At 43.4% G+C, this 21793-nt stretch overlaps 1 protein-coding gene across 3 annotated transcripts in view; it reads left to right on the forward strand.

Annotated features, from left to right (window-relative positions):
- The window catches only part of SLC31A1 (solute carrier family 31 member 1), a 117944-nt gene that overhangs the window by 71441 nt on the left and 24710 nt on the right, over window positions 1–21793 (forward strand). For all 3 annotated transcript variants that reach the window (XM_029612645.1, XM_029612647.1, XM_029612648.1), the window contains one exon: window positions 21189–21349. In XM_029612645.1, the coding sequence (XP_029468505.1) occupies window positions 21230–21349 (120 nt within the window). In that variant the 5' untranslated portion in view covers window positions 21189–21229. The remainder of the gene's footprint in view (window positions 1–21188; window positions 21350–21793) is intronic.

Raw genomic sequence — 21793 nt, forward strand, 5'->3', positions numbered from 1 at the left:
GATTGCAAACTGGCTAAAAGACAGGAAACAGAGAGTAGGATTAAATGGACAATTTTCTCAGTGGAAAGGAGTGGACAGTGGAGTGCCTCAGGGATCTGTATTGGGACCCTTACTGTTCAATATATTTATAAATGATCTGGAAAGAAATACGACGAGTGAGATAATCAAATTTGCAGATGACACAAAATTGTGCAGAGTAGTTAAATCACAAGCAGATTGTGATAAATTGCAGGAAGAACTTGTGAGACTGGAAAATTGGGCATTCAAATGGCAGATGAAATTTAATGTGGATAAGTGCAAGGTGATGCATATAGGGAAAAATAACCCATGCTATAATTACACGATGTTGGGTTCCATATTAGGTGCTACAACCCAAGAAAGAGATCTAGGTGTCATAGTGGATAACACATTGAAATCGTCGGTTCAGTGTGCTGCGGCAGTCAAAAAAGCAAACAGAATGTTGGGAATTATTAGAAAAGGAATGATGAATAAAACGGAAAATGTCATAATGCCTCTGTATCGCTCCATGGTGAGACCGCACCTTGAATACTGTGTACAATTCTGGTCGCCACATCTCAAAAAAGATATAATTGCGATGGAGAAGGTACAGAGAAGGGCTACCAAAATGATAAGGGGAATGGAACAACTCCCCTATGAGGAAAGACTAAAGAGATTAGGACTTTTCAGCTTGGAGAAGAGACGACTGAGGGGGATATGATAGAGGTGTTTAAAATCATGAGGGGTCTAGAACGGGTAGATGTGAATCGGTTATTTACTCTTTCAGATAGTAGAAGGACTAGGGGACACTCCATGAAGTTAGCATGGGGCACATTTAAAACTAATCGGAGAAAGTTCTTTTTTACTCAACGCACAATTAAACTCTGGAATTTGTTGCCAGAGAATGTGGTTCGTGCAGGTAGTATAGCTGTGTTTAAAAAAGGATTGGATAAGTTCTTGGAGGAGAAGTCCATTACCTGCTATTAGGTTCACTTAGAGAATAGCCACTGCCATTAGCAATGGTTACATGGAATAGACTTAGTTTTTGGGTACTTGCCAGGTTCTTATGGCCTGGATTGGCCACTGTTGGAAACAGGATGCTGGGCTTGATGGACCCTTGGTCTGACCCAGTATGGCATTTTCTTATGTTCTTATGTTCTTATGTTCTTAAGGGAGGGCAAGGTAAGGGGAGGGCAAAAGAAAGTTCCCTCCGAGGCCGCTCTGATTTCGGAGCGGCCTCGGAGGGAACGGGGGTAGGCTGCGCGGCTCGGCGCGCGCCGGCTATACGAAATCGATAGCCTTGCGCGCGCCGATCCCGGATTTCAGCGGATACGCGCGGCTCCGCGCGTATCCGCTGAAATCCAGCGTACTTTTGTTTGCGCCTGGAGCGCCAACAAAAGTACGCCTATTCACGGATTTTGAAAATCTACCCCTTAGAGAATAGCCACTGCCATTAGCAATGGTAACATGGAATAGACTTAGTTTTTGGGTACTTGCCAGGTTCTTATGGCCTGGATTGGCCACTGTTGGAAACAGGATGCTGGGCTTGATGGACCCTTGGTCTGACCCAGTATGGCATATTCTTATGTTCTTAACATCAGTGAGTACTACCATCTTCACCTCAGAGCTGTTCCCTTGAACCATGTACTCGCTCCTCGAGGGCCTGCCTCCATTCCAGCCCTAGTGCCATCTCCTACGTGGAACCGCTGTGTGAGTACATCTCCTACAAGCCTCTCAGGGATCAGGTACTTGCTCCTCGAGGGCCTGCTCTCCCTATCCTGGGGTTCTCCATTCTGGGGCTTTGTGCATATTCCACTGTACTCATTATTCTCAGTTCTTTCCACCACAGCACTGCTATCGGAGGAGTCGCTGTTCCAGCGCCTGAAGGATACTAACTAGCCCAGTCGGGCTACTTCTACTGCTCACTACTGCCACCTCTGGTGGCTTCATCACATTGTCTAATAAAAGATTAATCTCTGTGTTTGTGTGTCCCAAGCTGAGCCTGACCTGTGGCCCCTCACGGGACTCCCCCCTGTGGGCATGGTCAGCTGCCACAGTGTCCAAGGGTCCACCCAAACCTCACTAATTATAACAAGAATTTGGAGCAGGTCCAGCATGCCACAAGCAGAACCCATCCCACTCTCAGCAAAGATGGAGTAGGCCCTGGTGAGAGTGAGACTCTGTGTAGAACTTTTTTGAGAGACTGAGAAGCTGTATAGGGGTGTGTGTGTACGATTGCAAGCCTGTGTATAGGGATGTGTGTATGAGAGAGAAAGAGAGAGAGCATGTGTGAGGGTGTGTGTGTGTGCGCCAGAGACATGGAGTCTATGTGAGGAGATTGTGGAGGAGTATATATGGGTGTGTGAGAGAGTGGGAGCTGGTATGCATGATAAAGGGATTGTGTGTATGTGAGGGTGCTTGTTTGTTTGTGAGAGAAGGAACCTGTGTGAAGGGATGTGTATACATGTATGAGAGAGAGGGAGCCTGTGTGAAAGGATGTGTGAGTGTGAAGGAGCCTGTATGTAGGGGAGTGTGTGTGTGCGTGTGAGAGAGAGAGGGAGCCAATGTGCAGAGGTGTGTGAGAGAGAGATAGATAATCTGTGTGAGGATGTATGCATGAGAAAGAAAGTGAGCCTCTTTTGGGGGTGTGTGCAAGAGAGAGATGGATCCTGTGCGAGTGACAGAGAGGGAACCTGTATGAGGGGATGTGTATGTTCATGAGAGAGAGGAAGCACGTGCGCTCGTGTAAAAGAGAGAGGCAGAGGGATCCTGTGTGAGGGGCAGTAATGAAAGAGGGGTCAAGCTTTGGGAGTGGAGATAGAATGGAAGGGGGTTAAGCCTAGCGGGAAAGGGGAGAGAAAGTGGAGAGTGGAGGAGTTGGGGGGTGGGCGGGGGGCCTGAGAAGGCAAAGTGAAAGGAGATTGGCCAGGGGAGTAGGGAGAGAGGGTGGAAGGGACACTCATACAGTGAACTTCTAGGGAAATTCTGCTCAAACTATTTAAAACTTTGCATCTTTAAGTAATAACTTTTTTCTGCACTACATTTTAAATTAATTACTTAGAGACTGTCATGTACATTGTGTTAATTTAACCAATATAAATAATGCAGAATTTTGCAGAATTTTCCATTTTTGCGTGCAGAATTTTCCTTTTTTTTTGTGCACAATTCCCCTAGGAGTACTGGGATAGGGGTTTTAACAAGTTCCTGGAGGAAAAGTTTATAAACAGTTATTGGTTTACCACAAAAGGCATTAGGCCCTAGACATGATCTTGCCCTCCTTGCTATTTGAATAGAAAACAAGGAGAAATGTATACTTGCCTGATAATTTCCCTTCCTTTATTTCTGCTACAGCAGTCCAGAAAAGTTGATGGAGACCAGAGAATATGCTTTTTATTGTTTTAAATCTGTGACATCACTACTACATCCATTGAGCACAGACTGGCGGGGGCCAGTATTCCTCTGACAAAGCATACTGAAAACTATGGAAAAGTCCATATACTCTAAATAGAAACAACTTTTTTTTTTTAAGGAAGTAGTAGATCTTCTTTGAAAATTTTGAAGACTTTAATTAATTTTTTAAAATAAAGTTTCTCTCTCCCTGAGTGGGTTTCTGGAATGATGTAGCAGAAATATAGGAAAGGAAATTATGAGTAAGTATACATTTCTCCTTCCTTTTTTTTTTCTGCTATACCAGTCCAGAATGATTGGGAAGTACTAAAGCCTAATTATTCTAAGTGGGAGGATATTAAATCTGCTTTTATAAAGCTTGCTTTATAATCAGTATTTTTTTGTTCACGAGAACGTTCAGTCTGTAATGTTTTGAAAATGAATGTGATGTGGACCATATGGCCACTTTACAAATCTTTGCAGGATGTATATTACTACCAAGAAGATGATTGTACTGAATTCTGATTACTTTACAGCCTGATTTTCTTTTAACTTAAATTGCTGTACTTACCTTCTCTTTGCTTTTGGCCATCCTGCTATGATTGGTTTGGATGTCACCTAAACTGTTTATGCTTCTCCAAATAATATGAACAATTTGTCTGATTTTTGTGAAAAAGAATTTGTGGCTTCTAAATATCTCAGTAAAATTGTGTTTACTTTCAAGTACCTTAAGGATTTAATCTTTCTCACACATTCTGCTTTAAAAATTTGAGTAAACATTTGTCTGAGTGAAAAGAAAAGTAGAGATCACTTCTGGCTAATAAAAAGAAACTGGATTAATTGTATCTGTCTTAGCAAATTAATTTAAAAACGGGATTCCTTAGCGTTCGGGTAGGTCACTCCCAATGAGTGGGTTATGCACCTCTGCCAGCAGATGGAGACGGTGCAAAAGCTGATGTCATGGCCATATAGTCCCTTTCTGATGAGAGCCCGCCAGTATTCTCTGTCTCCAGCAGATGGTGAATATGTATTTCCCTTCGGGAGAGTGCCTGTGAGTAAAAAAAAAAAAAAGAATAAAAGAAGGAATCGATAGGAGATGATAGAAAGATAAGAGCACCACTTGCTTCCTGAGGTAATACCATTTGGTCTCTCCTTTGGTAGAGTGCCCTCAGTCCAGTAGCCTTGACTGCCATGGACCAGAAATTCCAGTCGTGGTTGCAAGCTGAGAGAGGCTCATCGGTGAAGGTTATAGTTCTCTCCCCTGTAGCCGGGACCTGTTTTCCAGAGAGGCTCGGCAGTGAAGGCTTTAGCTCTCTGCCCCCACCCCCCATAGCTGGGACCTGTTTCTGCGCTCAGCCAGGGAAGACTGAGCTCAGGTAAAAGTTTTTTGCTATATAACAAAAAAAAAAAAAAAGTACAGCAGAGAGAGGACAGCAGGAGACAAGGTCTGTTACCTCGGTGTTTGCCTGTCCCGCTCACATCTCTGAGGAGTTCAGTGAGTTGAGAAAGTAGTACAGGCAATGACAGGTTGAACAGCCATTTGGCTAGGCCCCACTTCTGAGCTTTTTCCTTTACTACGTGATAGGGCATGAGGTGATTTCATGCCTTTTTTCTGCTGCGGGCCATCGACATGCTCCTGTGCGCCCAGTTGTGCACACAATTTCAATGTCTTTTCTTTTTGGGGATGAAACGGCTGTATAGCACTGCTTGCCTCCTGAGGGATTCCATGTGGTCTCTCCCTCAGTAGAGTGCTTCAATCCAGTAGCCTTGAGGGACCTGGCCCTAACGTGCAATTAGCGGTTGTAGGCTGAGAGAGGCTCGGTGCTGGCCTCTCTCCCCCCTTAACTGGGTCCCATTCCTGCTCTCAGCTATGAAAGGCTGAGCTCAAGTGAAGGTTTTTCTTATTTAAAAAAAAAAAAAAAAAAAAGGGGCAAAAAATCATAGTCCACTCACATCTCTGGGGAGTTCTGTGAGCTGAGGAAGCAGTGCAGGTTGAACAGCCATTTGGCTAGGCCCTGCTCACAGGCTTCTCACTTCTTGAGCGTGTGGAAGGCCACAAGGTGTTTGCGTGTGTTTTCATACTATGTGGACTGCTTGGCACCTGCTTATGCGTCCTGCTTAGGCGCCTTGGTGTACTGGGTGCCCAGATTGTGCGTCTATTTGGGTGTGCAGCCTAGGCATGTATACTTGCACATATACGTGTGCACACACCTTTTGGGCACCCATTTTAGGCATGGGTTTTTATGTGCGCGTATTCCAGGCGAGAGTTTGACCTATCTGCATGCTTACAACTATGACACCCGTAGTGAGGAAGCCTAAGCGTTTATCTATTTATGCTGCATGTCATTCAGGGTCATTCAGCTGCAGCTTTCTTTAAGCTTGCATCATCATTGCCTGGATGCTTGGGACGATTTCCCCCTGTCTGATTTTGTCGGCGATGGTCCATCTCTTCGGTCTGTAGGATTGGGATCGATAGCGACATGATGAGGGTATCCCCTCCCTTGATTGATCCACGGGCTGAATTGTCACGAGCCACTAGTTCTCAGGACGTCAGGTATGAGCCTATAGGGCCTGGAATGGACCCTTCTTCCAGGGCCATTCTTCTGTATTGGCAGTGCCTACTAAGGTTGGTCCGTGCGTTCCAAGTCCTCCCCCGCCTGGTTCTGCGGCCAGGTGCCATGACACAATATGACCTGACTAAGCTCGAATGCAGGTGGTAAATCAAAATGATATCAATGATGTTGATGGTGATGGGAAATATTTCCACACCTTTGAAGCCAAATCGAACTCTTCTCCGTTTCTTTCATAGAAATAAGTTGCCGGGTTTGGTCTCTCAGGCATTGAAGACCTTCAGAGTAGCTGGGACTGGCTCCTTGGGAATTCAGAAGAAAACTCCTATTTTGGTACCCTATGCAAGGCTTCTTGTTTCTTCCCCCTCCAGGATGCATTCCAGGAGTTGACAGATCTGGAATAGAGTGTGCCAGGGATGTCCTGGTGGGTTTATGCCCTTTGGATCTGCAGTCCAAAGAGTAGTTGCGTTTCCCTAGGGTGTATGCCCTGTTGTGTTCTCTATCACGAACTGTATCACCATCCTGGTAGAGGGAGGTGCAGCACTGAAGGATGCTCAGGATAGGAGAATTGAGGCTATCCTAAAGCAAAGCCTTTGAGGCATTTTTGGCCTTATAGGAGAGGTTCTTCCCAGAGGTCCCATCCCTTCCGCAGATCTCAGTCCTTTCCTCAAAAGGATACGGACTCCTTGGCCTTCCAGTGAAGGTGTTCAAGCGATAGGTGGAGTCTCTTCCGTTAACACAGGTGGGTCCAGATTACTTTGGATCAATGTGTTCTGGAAGCTTTTTAGGATGAGTATGCTCTAGAATTTCTTTGCATTTCTCTGGATGTCTTCATGGTCTCTCTAACTCCCCTTCAGCAGAGGGTAGAATTGGAATCAATATTAAAACGGATGTTGAACTTGAAAGTGGTGATTCCTGTTCCCAAATCGCAGAGATATACATCCTGTTATTCCAATTATTTGGATATGCCTAAGAAAGAAGGGTTGTTATGGCTCATACAGGATGCATATTCCCATCCGTCGGGAACATCAGTTTGCTTTTGCTATTCTGAATTATCTTTACCAGTTTCAGGTCTTGCCTTCAGGCTAGCCATGGTGCCTGGGACCTTTTTCCTAGGTCATGGTGGTGGTGGCAGTGGCTCTCTACAAGGAGCACATTCTAGTTCTCCCCTATCTGGGTGACTGGTTGATTTGTACCAAAACTGTGGAAGAGAGTCTTCCCGCTTACTGCACGGTGGTTCCTTGCTACAGGAACTAGGTTTGGTGGTGAATCTGGCCTAGAGTGATTTGCAGCCATCTCAGACCCTGGAGTATCTCGAGGTTCGGTACGATATAAGGCAAGGCAGAGTATTCCTGCCACAATCTTGGATCCACACCTTGATGCTGTGACTTCGATCCTTGCAGAATCCTATTTGTCCAACCGTTGGGTCTTATCTGCAGGTCTGGGGTTGATGGCTGCTGCATTAGAAGTGGTTCCATTGGAGAGGACACATACATGCCCTTTTCAGCGCTCATTGATCTCCTGATGGAGTCCACAGTCGAAGATCTATGCGGTGAGGCTGATCCTCCCATTAAAGGTGAGATCTCAGTTGGACTGGTGATTACAGGCAGATCATCTTAGGAAAGAATTTCCCTGACGACAACGGATTGGTTGGTATTCATGACAGATGTGAGTCTCAGGGATTGGGGGTCTCACTATCAGAAGTTGGTGGTGCAAGGGCACTGGAATGCAGCAGAACAGCAGTGGAACATCAACAAACTGGAAGCACAAGCGACTCAGTTGATGTGCCGGCGATTTGCCAAGTGGCTAGAGCAGCTTCTCCTAAGCATATCAGCCTTTCTTATGGCCGAAAAGAACAACATCATAGCCGATTTCCTCATCAAGTGAAACTTGGACCTAAGAGAATGGGAGCTGGCAGACAAAGCCTTCTGCTCATGGGGCTGGATTTTAAAAGGGTTACGCGCGTAACCTATTTAAATTCCCCCTGCTCGCGCCAAGCCTATTTTGCATAGGCTCGGCGGTGCGCACAAGCCCCGGGACACGCATAAGTCCCGGGGCTTGCAAAAAGGGACGGTCGAGGGCGTGGTTTAGGATCAGGGGCATGTTCAGGGGCGTGTGGGCGGTCCAGGGGCGTGGCCGAGTGCCCCGACACAGCGGCCTGTGTTGGGGCCTGCCACGCCAGCGCGCGCAAGTTACTACTGCCCGGAGGCAGTAGTAACTTTTTAAGATAAAGGTAGGGAGGGGGTTTAGATAGAGTCGGGGAGCTGGATTAGGTAGGGGAAGGGAGGGGAAGGTGCGGGGGGGTGAATGGAAAGTTCCCTCCGAGGCCGCTCCGATTTCGAAGCGGCCTCGGAGGGAACGGGCAGCGCGCGCAGGGCTCGGCGGGCGCAAGGTGCACAAATGTGCACCCCCTTGCGCGTGCCGACCCCGATTTTATAAGATACGCGCGGCTACACGCGTATCTTATAAAATCCCGCATACTTTTGTTCGCTCGCGCGTAGATTTGTAAAATCTACCCCATGGTGAACTGCTGGGATCTATCTGATCTCGGCCTGTTGACAAACTTCAACAAAGCGAAGGTTACACACTTCTTCAGTCACAGGCGGGACCCAAAAGTGATGGGCATCTGTGCTCTTCTTCATGAGTGGCCATGCGGCGCACTACTGAATGTGTTTCCCCCTGGCCTCTGATAGACAAGCTGGTCCAGAAGATTTACAGGTCAAACCAACACTGTCCTTTTTCTGGCTTCGGATTGAGTTTGAAGGCTGTGGTACACCAGTCCCCTCAGGCCACTGTCTTGGATGGATCTTTTACATCAGGGGCTCATTCTGCAAGAGGATTTGGGTCTATTCTATCTTATAGTTTGGCCATTGAAAGGGCTTTGTTGTTCTTGCCTGCTATAATTTACACTCTTCTTCGGGCCTGAAAATTTTATACTTCTCTAGCCTGTGTTAGAGTTTGGAGGGTCTTTGAGGCATGGTGTTCTGAGCGAAGTACTCAACTGCTCAAGCTGGATATTCCTTTGATTTTGGAATTTTTACAGGATGGCTTGCTTAAGGGTTGGCCCTTAGCACCTTGAAGGTTCAAGTTGCAGCCCTGGCTTGTTATAAGGGAAGACTCATTGGAGGTCCTTTGTCTTCCCATCTGGATGTGTCCCATTTCTTGCAGGGAGTTAAATATCTTTGCCCCCCGTTGCGGCTTCTGGTGCCTCTGTGCCAAATCTGTATCACTAAGAACAGATTTTTTTTATTAAAGTATGTCCCTTCAAGGGGTCATGGAGAGGAAAACATATACATCAAATTCCATTTTGGCCAAGTCTATATTAATGCAACTGTCCATTTGAATGCCTCAATCCTTCTGTGGAAAACTGTATCATATTTACATTTTGCAAATTGTGATTAAAACTGATTTAACATACTCGACTGGATTGAGAAAATTTTGGCTTCAGAAACTGAAGTGTAAATGTTTTACTTCCTTTAGTATGAAATGCAGGAAATAATGATTTGTGGCCTCAGATATCCCTAGACACTTGCATTGTAGCATAGAAATCTCTGTGCCTTACCTTACAGTTCATTGTGTGAAACTTCTCTGGAAGGAATGACACATTTGAGGAGATAAGGATAGGAGATGAGATTTTCATCTGTTAGGTACTCAGTTGTTTCTTATACTGTTTCCAAATAAATTTACTGACAAGCAAAAAGTTAGCTTTTTTTTTTAATTATTCATTTTGTAAATGAGCTTTTGTTTTTTATTTTAGCTCTGATGGTTTAATTCAAACAATTCTTTGAATGAGACTGCTGTAGCTGCTGATTTGGAATTAATATAGATGAAAATAGTCCTATGCTATGCACAGTTTCTTCCCTGATATGTTTGATTATCATCCTCCTATAATGAGATCATATCCATGATATAGGAATTGTTAATTGGAGTATTATGTCTTTTTAACAACATTCTGGTATCTTTCCCTGGTGGAGCTGATGTTTATTTAATTTAATTTTAATTAATTTATTTATCTTTTTTTACTTTTGATGTTTTAGAAAAACAATTTTAAGTACAATTTAATACATATGTCCAAAAACAGCACAATAATGATCCACTTTTATAGTTTATTTAAATGATAAAACTTAGTCCTAATCCTTTCATTAAATAACACACTCTTGCAGGCTGCACTATTTATTTTTATGTATTTATTTAGAATATTTATATCCCACATATCCAAAATTCTATGCGGTTTAACATAAATACATTCATAATAAACTCTTTAAAAAGACAGAAAACAAAAATAAAAAACATTAAAATAATATAAGCACCATAATAACATTCATTAAATTTACATTTACTCAGCAATTTAGCTTAGATCCCGAACCTGAAACCCAGCTTATTTGTGTTAGATGTTTGTTTGTTTTTTAATCTGGATAATTATTTATTCTCCTATATTAATATTATATCTGGAGATGGTTCTACCTGGTCAGACAAAGCAGATAATCCAGAATTCTGGAAACCAACACACCTCTCCCATTACTAAAACCATGAACCAATAACCTTTTGGGGGAGGGGGGGCATATAAAACCAGTGACCTGAGAAATTATTTCTGAATAGAATAGAGTTGCTTTGGCAGGAGACGATCTGAGGTGATGAGAGGAGCCTGTAGTCCATGGCAGCAACCTCTAGAGGAAGGAAAGATATAGTGGTAGTACAAATCATAGCACCTATTTAATAAGGATGGGCATTGTATCAGTGTCACTGCTAGCCTCATTCAGGAAGCAGATTCACCTTCCATGGCCATAAGGTGGAATAGAAAAGTGTTTTCTTTCTTTTAGATCATTGATTGCTAATGTGGAGTAAAATCTGTACTTCTGAACTCTTAGTTCTGGTTAATGACCTTTTTCTGCGCCCCCCCCCCCCCCCCCCCTCCCGATGTCACACTTCTGCGCTGCTCCTCTGGCCAGTATGTCTGCACCAAGTGTTCAGTGCCAGTGTGGCTACTGTGCCTTGCCCTCAGTGCCAGTATAATTACTGTGCTGTGCCTTTGGTGCCAATAGAGCTACTGGGCCATTCTTTTGGCACTAATAACTGATTATGTGCCAGCCTGCGTTACAGTGCCATCCTTGTGACATGCTTCAGGCATGAATTGTGTCTGCACCAATGTGGCTGGAATCTGCTCTGATGTCCTGTGCCATATTTTGGCTTTAATGGACTTATGCCAAGTTTTGGCAGACATCATATTTAGCAAAGAGCTCCTGGCTCTCAGGGAACAAGTCTGATCTCTGGAGACTAGAATAGCAGACTTGGAGGAGCTGAGGGAGACAGAGAGGTACATTGAAGAGTAGCCAAGTCCCAAATCTATTCTGGCAGCCCCAGTGCTGCCTTGGATCAGAAAGATCTCCCAGTAGGAGAATATCACCCTGGTGTAGGAGGAAGTGATCCTGTAGCAAGGACCTGCTCTCCAGGTGATGTATTGTCCTCTCGCACTGAGGACAAATCTCCCAGGGCTACTGCCCAGGAGGGAAGGGTTAGGCCGGCCATCATAGTTAGTGATTCGATTATTAGAAATGTAGATAGCAGGGTGGCTGGTGAACGTGAGGAACGCTTGGTAACTTGCCTGCCTGGTGCGATGATACAAAATTATTCAGAGTAGTTAAATCACAAGCAGACTGTGATACATTACAGGAGGACCTTGCAAGACTGGAAGATTGGGCATCCAAATGGCAGATGAAATTTAATGTGGACAAGTGCAAGTTGTTGCATATAGGGAAAAATAACCCTTGCTGTAGTTACACGATGTTAGGCTCCATATTAGGAGCTACCACCCAGGAAAATGATCTAGGCATCATATTGGATAATACTTTAAAATCGTCGGCTCAGTGTGCGCAGCAGTCAAAAAAGCAAATAGATTGTTAGGAATTATTAGGAAGGGAATGGTTAATAGAACGGAAAATGTCATAATGCCTCTATATCGCTCCATGGTGAGACCGCACCTTGAATACTGTGTACAATTCTGGTCGCCGCATCTCAAAAAAGATATAGTTGCGATGGAGAAGGTACAGAGAAGGGCAACCAAAATGATAAAGGGGATGGAACAGCTCCCCTATGAAGAAAGGCTGAAGAGGTTAGGGCTGTTCAGCTTGGAGAAGAGACGGCTGAGGGGGGATATGATAGAGGTCTTTAAGATCATGAGAGGTCTTGAACGAGTAGATGTGACTCGGTTATTTACACTTTCGAATAATAGAAGGACTAGGGGGCATTCCATGAAGTTAGCAAGTAGTACATTTAAGACTAATCGGAGGAAATTCTTTTTCACTCAACGCACAATAAAGCTCTGGAATTTGTTGCCAGAGGATGTGGTTAGTGCAGTTAGTGTAGCTGGGTTCAAAAAAGGTTTGGATAAGTTCTTGGTGGAGAAGTCCATTAGTGGCTATTAATCAATTTTACTTAGGGAATAGCCACTGTTATTAATTGCATCAGTAGCATGGGATCTTCTTAGTGTTTGGGTAATTGCCAGGTTCTTGTGGCCTGGTTTTGGCCTCTGTTGGAAACAGGATGCTGGGCTTGATGGGCCCTTGGTCTGACCCAGCTTGGCAATTTCTTATGTTCTTATGCACTCTCACTTCCCCTTTTATCTGATTATACCAGGCATTTGTGCTCTTTAGAATTGTATTAGAGTGAAAACAATAGGAATCGGATGATCACACGAAGCCCTTTATTATGTGCCCGACTCTGGCCGAGTTTCGCTCGTAGAGCTGCCTCAGGGGCAATTCAGTTGGCAGGATTTTAACAATGCCTGCTGGGCTGCTGTCACATGTACACTGTCACAAAATCACGTACAGAAATATATTAATTCCATACAATTTACAAATGAACGCCAAACCCATACATCATCCGATTCCTATTGTTTTCACTCTAATACAGCCAACTGGATCGGTTTCCGATTTGTTTCTTGGGTCCATCCCTTTAGAATTGTATGCCTCCTTCACCAGTGGTACTTCAGCATCACATATCTTGCACACATATTAAACTCTGTTGCTGCTTTAACATTTTGAGTTAGTTTGCTCTTTTTTTTTTTTTTTTTTAAATAATCCAATCTTAGCTGGCGGATCAAAATGGGCACAAATAACACTCTGTTTTGCTTACAGTTTTAACAGAATTAAAGTACTTTACCTTTTTTAGATGAATTTTCTTATTGTGACTCCATTTTCTTTAATTGCATTTGAACTAAACTGTTTACTAAATTGACTTTCTTTGTAAATTTGATTTATTTTAAGTAGGTATAAAACTAAAGTATTTTGTAATGACAAAATGTTGACAGACAAATATCCAACTATTTGTGAAACAGGTAACAGGGTTCTCTTTTTAATACATTCTTTTTTTAATGCATCCTCAGTATTTGATTAGCCACGATTTCATGTAGTGCACGCTACGTTGTCTGCTGTGGCTGTTTTATTGATGCTGCAGGGAGCACAATGACCATAATGGTCTGACATAAGGAGGGCTTAAAACAGCCTTATAATCTCTGAGATGAAGGCTAGCATAGTTTTTAAACAATTAGAAACTCACTGGTTCCATGACCTTAAGTCTTATCTTTTGATGTTCAGGAGTCCTTTCTTTTCCTTCCCCCCCCCCCCCCCCCCCCCAAGTAAAGAAAGGCAGTGAAAATGTAAAAGTCTCTTACAGCAAGGCTTCCCAAACTGTGGATCAGGAACCCAAATGGGGTCCCAAAACCTTCAGCTGGGGTCCCAATGCCTCAAATGGCATTAGTAGTGGAAAGCAGCATGCAGGGGCAATTCTATAATGAGGCAGCCACTTCAGGTGGCAAACTTTGGAAGCGGCAAAAACTGCACCCCGAACTATTCTAACAACTGCCTCACCCTGTCACCAAAACAACAAAGAACCCGCGGGCCTCTGGTGGATAGGCCTGGTGGAATCTGCGCTACTGCGAAGCCTGGGGGAGATTGCAGTGGGGCTTGAAAAAACAATGGTGTCCCAACCACTTTCCACCGAGGTCTTCATTACGGCTTCAATGAAAAAAGACTTAGTCTGGTGGCTTAAACCGAAAGTCCTGACAGAAGGAGCACCCTTATGACCTCAGTTCTCACCACGGATACCTTTACCACAGGTTGGGGAGCACATGTTCTCCAATACCAGACGCAAGACCTGTGGGCAACCACAGAAGCTTCATATAAGATGAACTGCTGGAGCTCAAGGCGATCCTCAATACCTTAGTAGTATTTGAACATTTCCTAAAGGGAAGGGGGTCATGGGTCATACAATCAAGTGGCCATATTTTTCATAAACAAACAAGGAGGAACAGGTTCCATGAACCTATGCCTGGAAGTGATTCTGATATGGAAGTGGGCAGCCCAATGGTTCATCTCATTGAAAGTGAAATATCTGCCAAGTATAGTGAATATTCAAGCAGACAAACTCAGCAGAGTGTTTCACCCACATGAATGGACTCTAGACCATATTCGCCAAGAGGGGCAAACCCCACACAGATCTCTTTGCAACTCAATACAATGCAAAACTGCAAAGATTTTGCTTCTTCTACACAGTCCCAAAAGAGTCACAAGATACATTCCTTCTCTCATGGTCAAAGGGCCTACTCTACACCTTTCATCCATTTTCACTCTTAACTCGAACGATACAAAAGTCTGTCCAGGATCAGTAGAGATGATTCTCATAGTTCCAATGTGGCCAAGATAGCCATGATACATATTTCTTGTGCAACTTTCAACACAACCACTGAGGCTCCTAGTAAACCAACTGAACCTATTGACGCAGGAGAATGGGTCCCTCCTCCATCCTCTCCTCTCCTCAATCCACCTCACAGCTTGGATGTTGAGTGCCAGGTCTTAAAATGGTTACACCTTGATACGGCATGATTTGCATTTAATGCAAGAATGTCGGTATATAAAAGTTAAAAAATAAAAATAAATAAATAAATACACCTCCCTCAGCCAATCCAGGATGTTCTCTCCTCAAGGAAACCCTCCACTCGCCGTAATTACTACTTCAAATGGATTTGTTACGTACGCAGGTGTCATTCACAGTCAATTGACCCATTCAGCTGTCCTCCAGAACTCCTACTCAACTACCTTTGCCATTTGTCCAAAACAGGCCTTCAAATGTCATCAGTAAGAGTGTATTTGTGCACAATTGCAGCTTACTACTATGGGGTAGATGGGCTATCTATCTCAACACATCTGCTGATATGTCACTTTATGAAGGGCCTCCTACACATGCTTCTGCTAATATGAAAACCACCCGTACCTTGGGACATTAACACAGTACTAACAGCTCTCACACAAGCCCCTTTGAACATTTAGTGGCAGTGCCACTGAAATACTTTACTTGGAAGGTTCTATTCTTGGTAGCGGTTACGTCAACCAGGAAGATCAGTGAACTACAAGCCCTAGTTCACATCTCTTCTTATCTGCAATTCTTCCACAACAAGTTAGTACTGCACCCACAACCAAAATTCTTGCTGAAAGTGTCTGCCTTTCATCTGAAAGAATTAATCTCCCTGCCAATGTATTTCCTAAACGCGCTTAAAAATGATAGAAAATAAGTTTTACATACTCTGGATTGTAAATGGGTACTAGCTTATTACAAACAAAGGACACAGAGCCACAGGAAATCCCAACAGCTGTTAGTCTCCTATAACCCCCAACAAGCTTGGAGTTGCGGTCTCTAAAAGGACTGTAGTTAACTGGTTGACAGCTTGTATTCATCACTGTTACATCTCAGCTATCATAACTCTCTCTGAAACAGTCAAGGCACATCAGATTCGAGCGACCGCATCTTCCTTAGCACATCTTAACAACGTGCCCATAGCTGATATCTGCAAAGCCGCAACATGGTCTTCGGCCCACAGTTTCACATCTCACTATTGGCTGGACAGGCTTTCCGAGTCAGATGCACTGGGCAGAGCGGTATTATCTGCTGTAGGAGGTCACTAGAGACTGCCACCTAGGTGATCAGGGTTGCAAATAGTTATATTAAGGTCAATAATTTAAAAGATATAGAAAGGGCTAACTAAATTTCCCCCTCGGAAATCAGCAATCCTCAGCTTGGGACTCCCCAAGACAGCATGGCTATTTCACTCAGCTTATCAAAGGAAAAAAGCAAGTTTGCTTACCATAAATGATGTTTTCCATAGCTAACAGAGTGTATTAGCCATGCGAACCCACCCACTTCCCTGGCAGCCTCTAGATTTGTTTGGGCTGGACACAGTCCTGAAGCTTTAATACCAACTGAAAAACTGATAACTGAGATAATCGTACGGGAACGTCCTCACGTGGCAGAGTGTCAAGCTCTGCTATACTGAGAAGGTTCCGAATCGTGCACCACCGGATGACATTGCGCCCCAAGACAGCATGGCTAATTCACTCCTTGTCCCCTGCTAGAATCTTTCCAGTTGGGTGCCAGTCCATAAGTTTTTGGTACCTGGGTGACCTGTTGCCAGGCAGATTTCTAGCCCTGGAAGGAGATATATAAAAAGGCAAGAGATTTTTAATAGTGTGTACATTATTTCCAAAGTACAAGCAGGAAAATAGATTGGGATAAAAAAAAAAGGAAAGTCGCAAACCCTTCTGAAAGTATCCCTGTCTTTATCCACTAGAACTGTCCTCTTAAATTGCCCCATAGATACCATTTCGAAGCAGCAGTATCTTTTTATTAAGGCTGTTATGCAGGCAGTGAGGGAATGAGGAACACTATGGCCCCCTTATTTGATAGTGTTCTTCGTCGCCTGCATTGGATTTATTATATGGAAAAACTGACTGCATTTAAAAAGGATAAGCTTTGTAGATTTGAGGAATCATGGCATTATTATTGGCACTGGCAAAGCACACGCACACTGGTGTACTCAAGTTAATTCTTGATTTTCCCTGGGATCCCTTTTCTTTGATGCTAGGTTACTGTGGGCGCCTCTTGGATATTTGAATGGGATTATGTTATATATCCATGGACGCTTTTCCCGCTGGCTGTGTGAAATGTTTCTTTTGGCTGAGTGAATCTCTCTTGCATTGTGTGAAGGTGGTCATTATGCTTCCTTTCTCAGATGGGGGGAGGGGGGTTTCGGGGGAATATATACCAAACATTTAATGCTGTACATAGTTGATAAGGGGAACATACTGGATCTTTCCTACGTATGTACAAGGGATAACCATGTTCATTTATGATGTTGATTTTCTTTCTATTCTTTACATGACTATCACCGTGATCCCGTGTAATATGTTGTACTTGATATGTGCTGCATGAATAAAAACGTTATTTACAAAAAAAAAGAAAAGTCAAGAAGCAGACATGCTGATGTTTTGAAGAATCTCAGTATGGTTAAATTAACACTGATGTGGGAGTACTATTTCCTGTCCATAAACCTGGAGGAAACCACGTTATACTGGAGTCTTCAGATGTCATGAATAATTCACAACATCTTATCTAAGTAAGCTGGAAGTGAGAGGAACATTTGCAGGAGGTCTGCAGGACATGTTGCTGTCCCAACATGGATACATGGCATTTTGGTCCCTCCAGATGCAATGATTATTTTCCATGAAAAAATACAGGTTTGATACAAACAGTTATAACTTGTTTTTGTTGGCCTAAGCTTTGAAGAGCACAATTTATAAAATAAGATAGTAGATTGCACTACTTTATAGAATTAAGTTTACCCTTATGTGATTTACTGCCTTGTGGGAATAATTATTGACAATATTAATTAGTGGTCCAAAGATCACTCATCTAGGAATAGGGAAGATGTCATATGAAGGTGACTTTTTTTTTTTTATTAGTTTTGTGTAACCTGATTAGGTGGAACTTCGCCTGTAGCGCTGTGCACTCTTATCTCCCAGAGCCCTGTCAGTGGGATGTGATTACAGAGGGGGCTGGTGGGGGCCTGAGTTGGAGCCATTAGTGGTGCCTAAGGCAGCCTTAGACCTTTCCTCCTGCAATAATTCTCGAACCATGTTAATATGAGCCTGGACATTTGCTGCCAATTAGGGGAATTTAAGAATAATAGAAGCCTTCAGGGAGATGAGATTTAGCTATTTCGAAATCATTTTGGGAACAATTAGAGGCTATACTGATGCCTGTCCAGCATGAGCCTGCAAATGTCTTGTTTTGCACTTTGGCTTGGTGAATTTGTTGTATTCTTTGTGTGGATGGGGGAAGGAAGTTGGATCCTAGCACCTTTGGTTCAGTGAAAATTCTTGTACCCAGATCTCAGAAGCAGTTACTCAGCCTGGTGGAATGGAAAGAAGATAGTTAAAGGTTCCCTGTACGTACCAGGATCAGTCCAGACTGCTGGGTCATGCCTCCCCTCCAGCAGATGGAGTCGGAGAAAAGCTGAAAAGCACCCCTTAGATATACCGGTGTTTCCCCAGCACCTTGTTGTTGCTGGGGCTGGCAGGAAGTAGCCCTAGTGTGTGCTGATCACATAGTAGCGATGACAGAAAATGACCAAATGGTCCATCCAGTCTGCCCAGCAAGTTTCCAATGGTAATAACCGCCACTCTGTGCAGGTTACCCCTATGTCTCTGTTTAGGGTAGTATCAGCCACTCTGTAATGGCTACAATATTTACAGACAGACATGCTGCTTGAACATGCTTTGCTTTTGGTTTTGGCTGTAGAAGCAGACCTGTGCTTTTTCCCTGATGTCTGCGTATCAGTACCCGGACCGTAAAAGTTGAGGCCCAGTTTTGGCTGTCATCTGAATCCAATTTTCCCCATCCTGCTGAAGCTGAGAGTGATGTTAGAGTTGCACCAAAAGCATCAAGGCTAATTGGTTAATGGTAGCAATCCCATGCCTTCTGATTAAGGGTAGTGACTGCCGCTCCATGCAAGTTAGCCCCATGAACCCTTTTCTTCATTTCCAATCTCTAACCTTTTAGGGGTCCACAATGTTCATCCTAAGCCCATTAAATTTATTTACTGTTTTCATAACATAAGATATGCCATACTGGGTCAGATCAAGGGTCTATCAAGCCCAGTATCCTGTTTCCAACAGTGGCCAATCCAAGTCACAAGTACCTGGCAAGTACCCAAACATTAGATAGATCACAAGCTACTATAGCTTATTAATTACCGTCATAGCAATTATGGATTTATTCTCTAGGAACTTATCCAAACCTTTTTTAAACCCAGTTACAATAACTACTGTAATCACATCCTCTGGCAATGAATTCCGGAGTTTAACTATGCGCTGAGTGAAAAAGAATTTTCTCCAGAAAGGCATTCTAGGCATCCACCATCCTCTCTGTGAAGAAATATTTCTTGACGTTGGATCTGAGTCATCCCCCCCCGGAGATTCATTTCATGACCCCTAGTTCTACTGGAGTCACAAATGAAACTCTAGGGAGGACAACATAGTAAAGGTTAGCAGAAAAATATCCAAGTGGCCCATTTGGTCTGCTCACCCATGTTTTTATTTATTTTAGGGTAATAACTGTCGCTGAGTAGGTTACTCCCATGCCCTCTGTTACGGGTAGTTACTGCTGCTCAATGTAGCTTACCCCAGTTAACATAGGTTACCCCTTTTCTTCATTTCCATCCTTTAGCCACTAGGAATCTTCTGTGTTTATCCCATGCCCTTTTGAATTCAGTGACCTTTTTTGTCTTCACTACTTCTTCAGGAGGGTATTCCATGCATCCACCACCCTTTCCATGAAGAAATATTTCCTGATATTGTTCCAAGTCTACCTCCTTGGAGTTTCATATCATGACCCCCTAACCTGACAGCTTTCTTTCTATTGGAAAAGGTTTGATTCCTATGCATTGTTAATTCCATTCATGTGTTTAAAAGCCTGTATGTATCACATCTCCCTGCCTCCTCTTCTCCAGGGTATGCATATTCAGGTCCTTCAGTCTCATCTCATATGGCTTTTAATGCAGACCCCACATCATTTTGGTCGCCTTTCTCTGGACTGCTTCCATCCTGTCTCTATCCTTTTTGAGATTTGGTCTCTAAAACTGAACGCAGTACTCCAGGTGAGGCCTCACCAAAGACCTGTCCAAGGGTATTATCTCCTCCTTTTTACTGCTGGTTATGCCTCTCTCTCTGCAGCCCAGCATCCATCTGGCCTTAGCATCATCTTATCACATTGCTTCACTGCCTTCTCACCGTTAGACATAATCACTCCATGCACTGCCAGATTTAAGATATTGATGCCCGAAGACACAGTGGCACACCTTTGATGCTGTGCCAGGACATGGACATGAAGCAAGCAGAAGCTGTCTCCTCTGTGGCCTGGATATTTGGTGCCTTAGGCAATTGCCTATTGCTAAATCCAGGCCTGACCCTGAGGTCTCTTTCCCTGTTCATGCATATCAATCTTTTGCTACCCATCGTATACACCCCAAATGCATGACTGCACTTCTTAGTAATGAATCCAAGGTGCCAAACTTTCAACCACTCCTTGAGTTTTCTTAAATCTCTTTTTATTCTCTCTACTCCTTCAAGTACGTTTATTCTGTTGCAGATCTTAGTGTCAAATGAAGTTCACCTGACGTGCAAAGTGAGAAAGATTGTGAATCGTGGGCAACAGCACCTGCAACAGAGCCTCCCAATGACTGACATGTGATGGGGCTTCATTAACTCTGTTTCTTAATGTGATCAATATTATTTAAACTAAGTGCTTGCATGCAAACTAGATTTGGTTATAAAAAATGCTTATGTTAAGGGAAACAACTAATGCTCATGACTTCAGATTGTAAAATCCAGCACTAATTATTAAGGATGCTTAAAGATGTATTTTATAGTTGCTTTATTTTCTTGTTCTCTTTGTAGTTCCTGTCTCCATCCATTGTACCAAGAGCTCTAATTTCTTACTCTAGCTGAGAGCTTGAGCCCTAACTAACATTAAGCCCCTGTGGCCAGAATGTGTCTCTCTGTCTCTGATGCATCCAAATCCCTCTAACCTATCATTACATGACAGTGTCACAGCTCTATCACCACACCTCAGGGCTGGCCTGCAGAAAGCTGGAACGTGTTAGACTGGGATTTTTGTTTGACAGTTGTGCTATCTGCAGGCTTTCGGTGAGATCCATCTTTCCACTGTCAACATTCTTATGTTTTGGGGAGGAACAAGTTATAAAGCAATATTTTTGGCACCTTACATGCACTTAAGGAACTTTTACAGAAATGAGGGTCTGCTGTATGAACTGAGAACATATCTGAATAGTTTGATGCCTCCTTCTGTCAACTAGTTTTAACTTCCTGTTTTTGCTTTTTTCTAAAGTATCTACAAGAGCGTGACTGGCTGCTCCCTTCCCTCCAGCGATGGATCACCATAACCATGACATGACCAATGCCATGGATACAACTACAGATCCACATGCAGACCATCAGCATCATACCACAGCAAAGCCAGGCCATGACCACAACAGCATGAACATGATGGTAAATTAAGCCCAGAACAACCGCATACATGAAACAAATTGTTTCTTTTTATTGATGTATTCACAGATACACATATAGCTGAGCCAATCTTGCAGATACAAACAGAAATAGCCACAGTTTGCCATTCCAGGCACCCTGGCTGGCTAGTTTTGCCTAATCATAGCTTTGTGTCAAAACAGTACATTTTAGTTTGATAACACATCGAATTACAAATCGTGCCCAAATCTGGGATCGCGATCAGCCAAAATCATCAGAGACTTGGCATACAGATTGTGAATTGTGAAGTTTTTGGCCCACCTGTTTTTTTCTTGTATATTTTTTCATGATTCCTTCAGCTTTTCTGGTCATCCTCTGCTTTCATTTCCTTCTTTGTGGGATGAACTGATGTGCAGTGTCAGTTTAAAGGAAGAGATTAGATCAGAGACATGCACTCAGTATAATTTT

This window comes from Rhinatrema bivittatum, chromosome 8, assembly GCF_901001135.1.
Source record: "Rhinatrema bivittatum chromosome 8, aRhiBiv1.1, whole genome shotgun sequence".
Lineage (NCBI taxonomy): Eukaryota > Metazoa > Chordata > Amphibia > Gymnophiona > Rhinatrematidae > Rhinatrema > Rhinatrema bivittatum.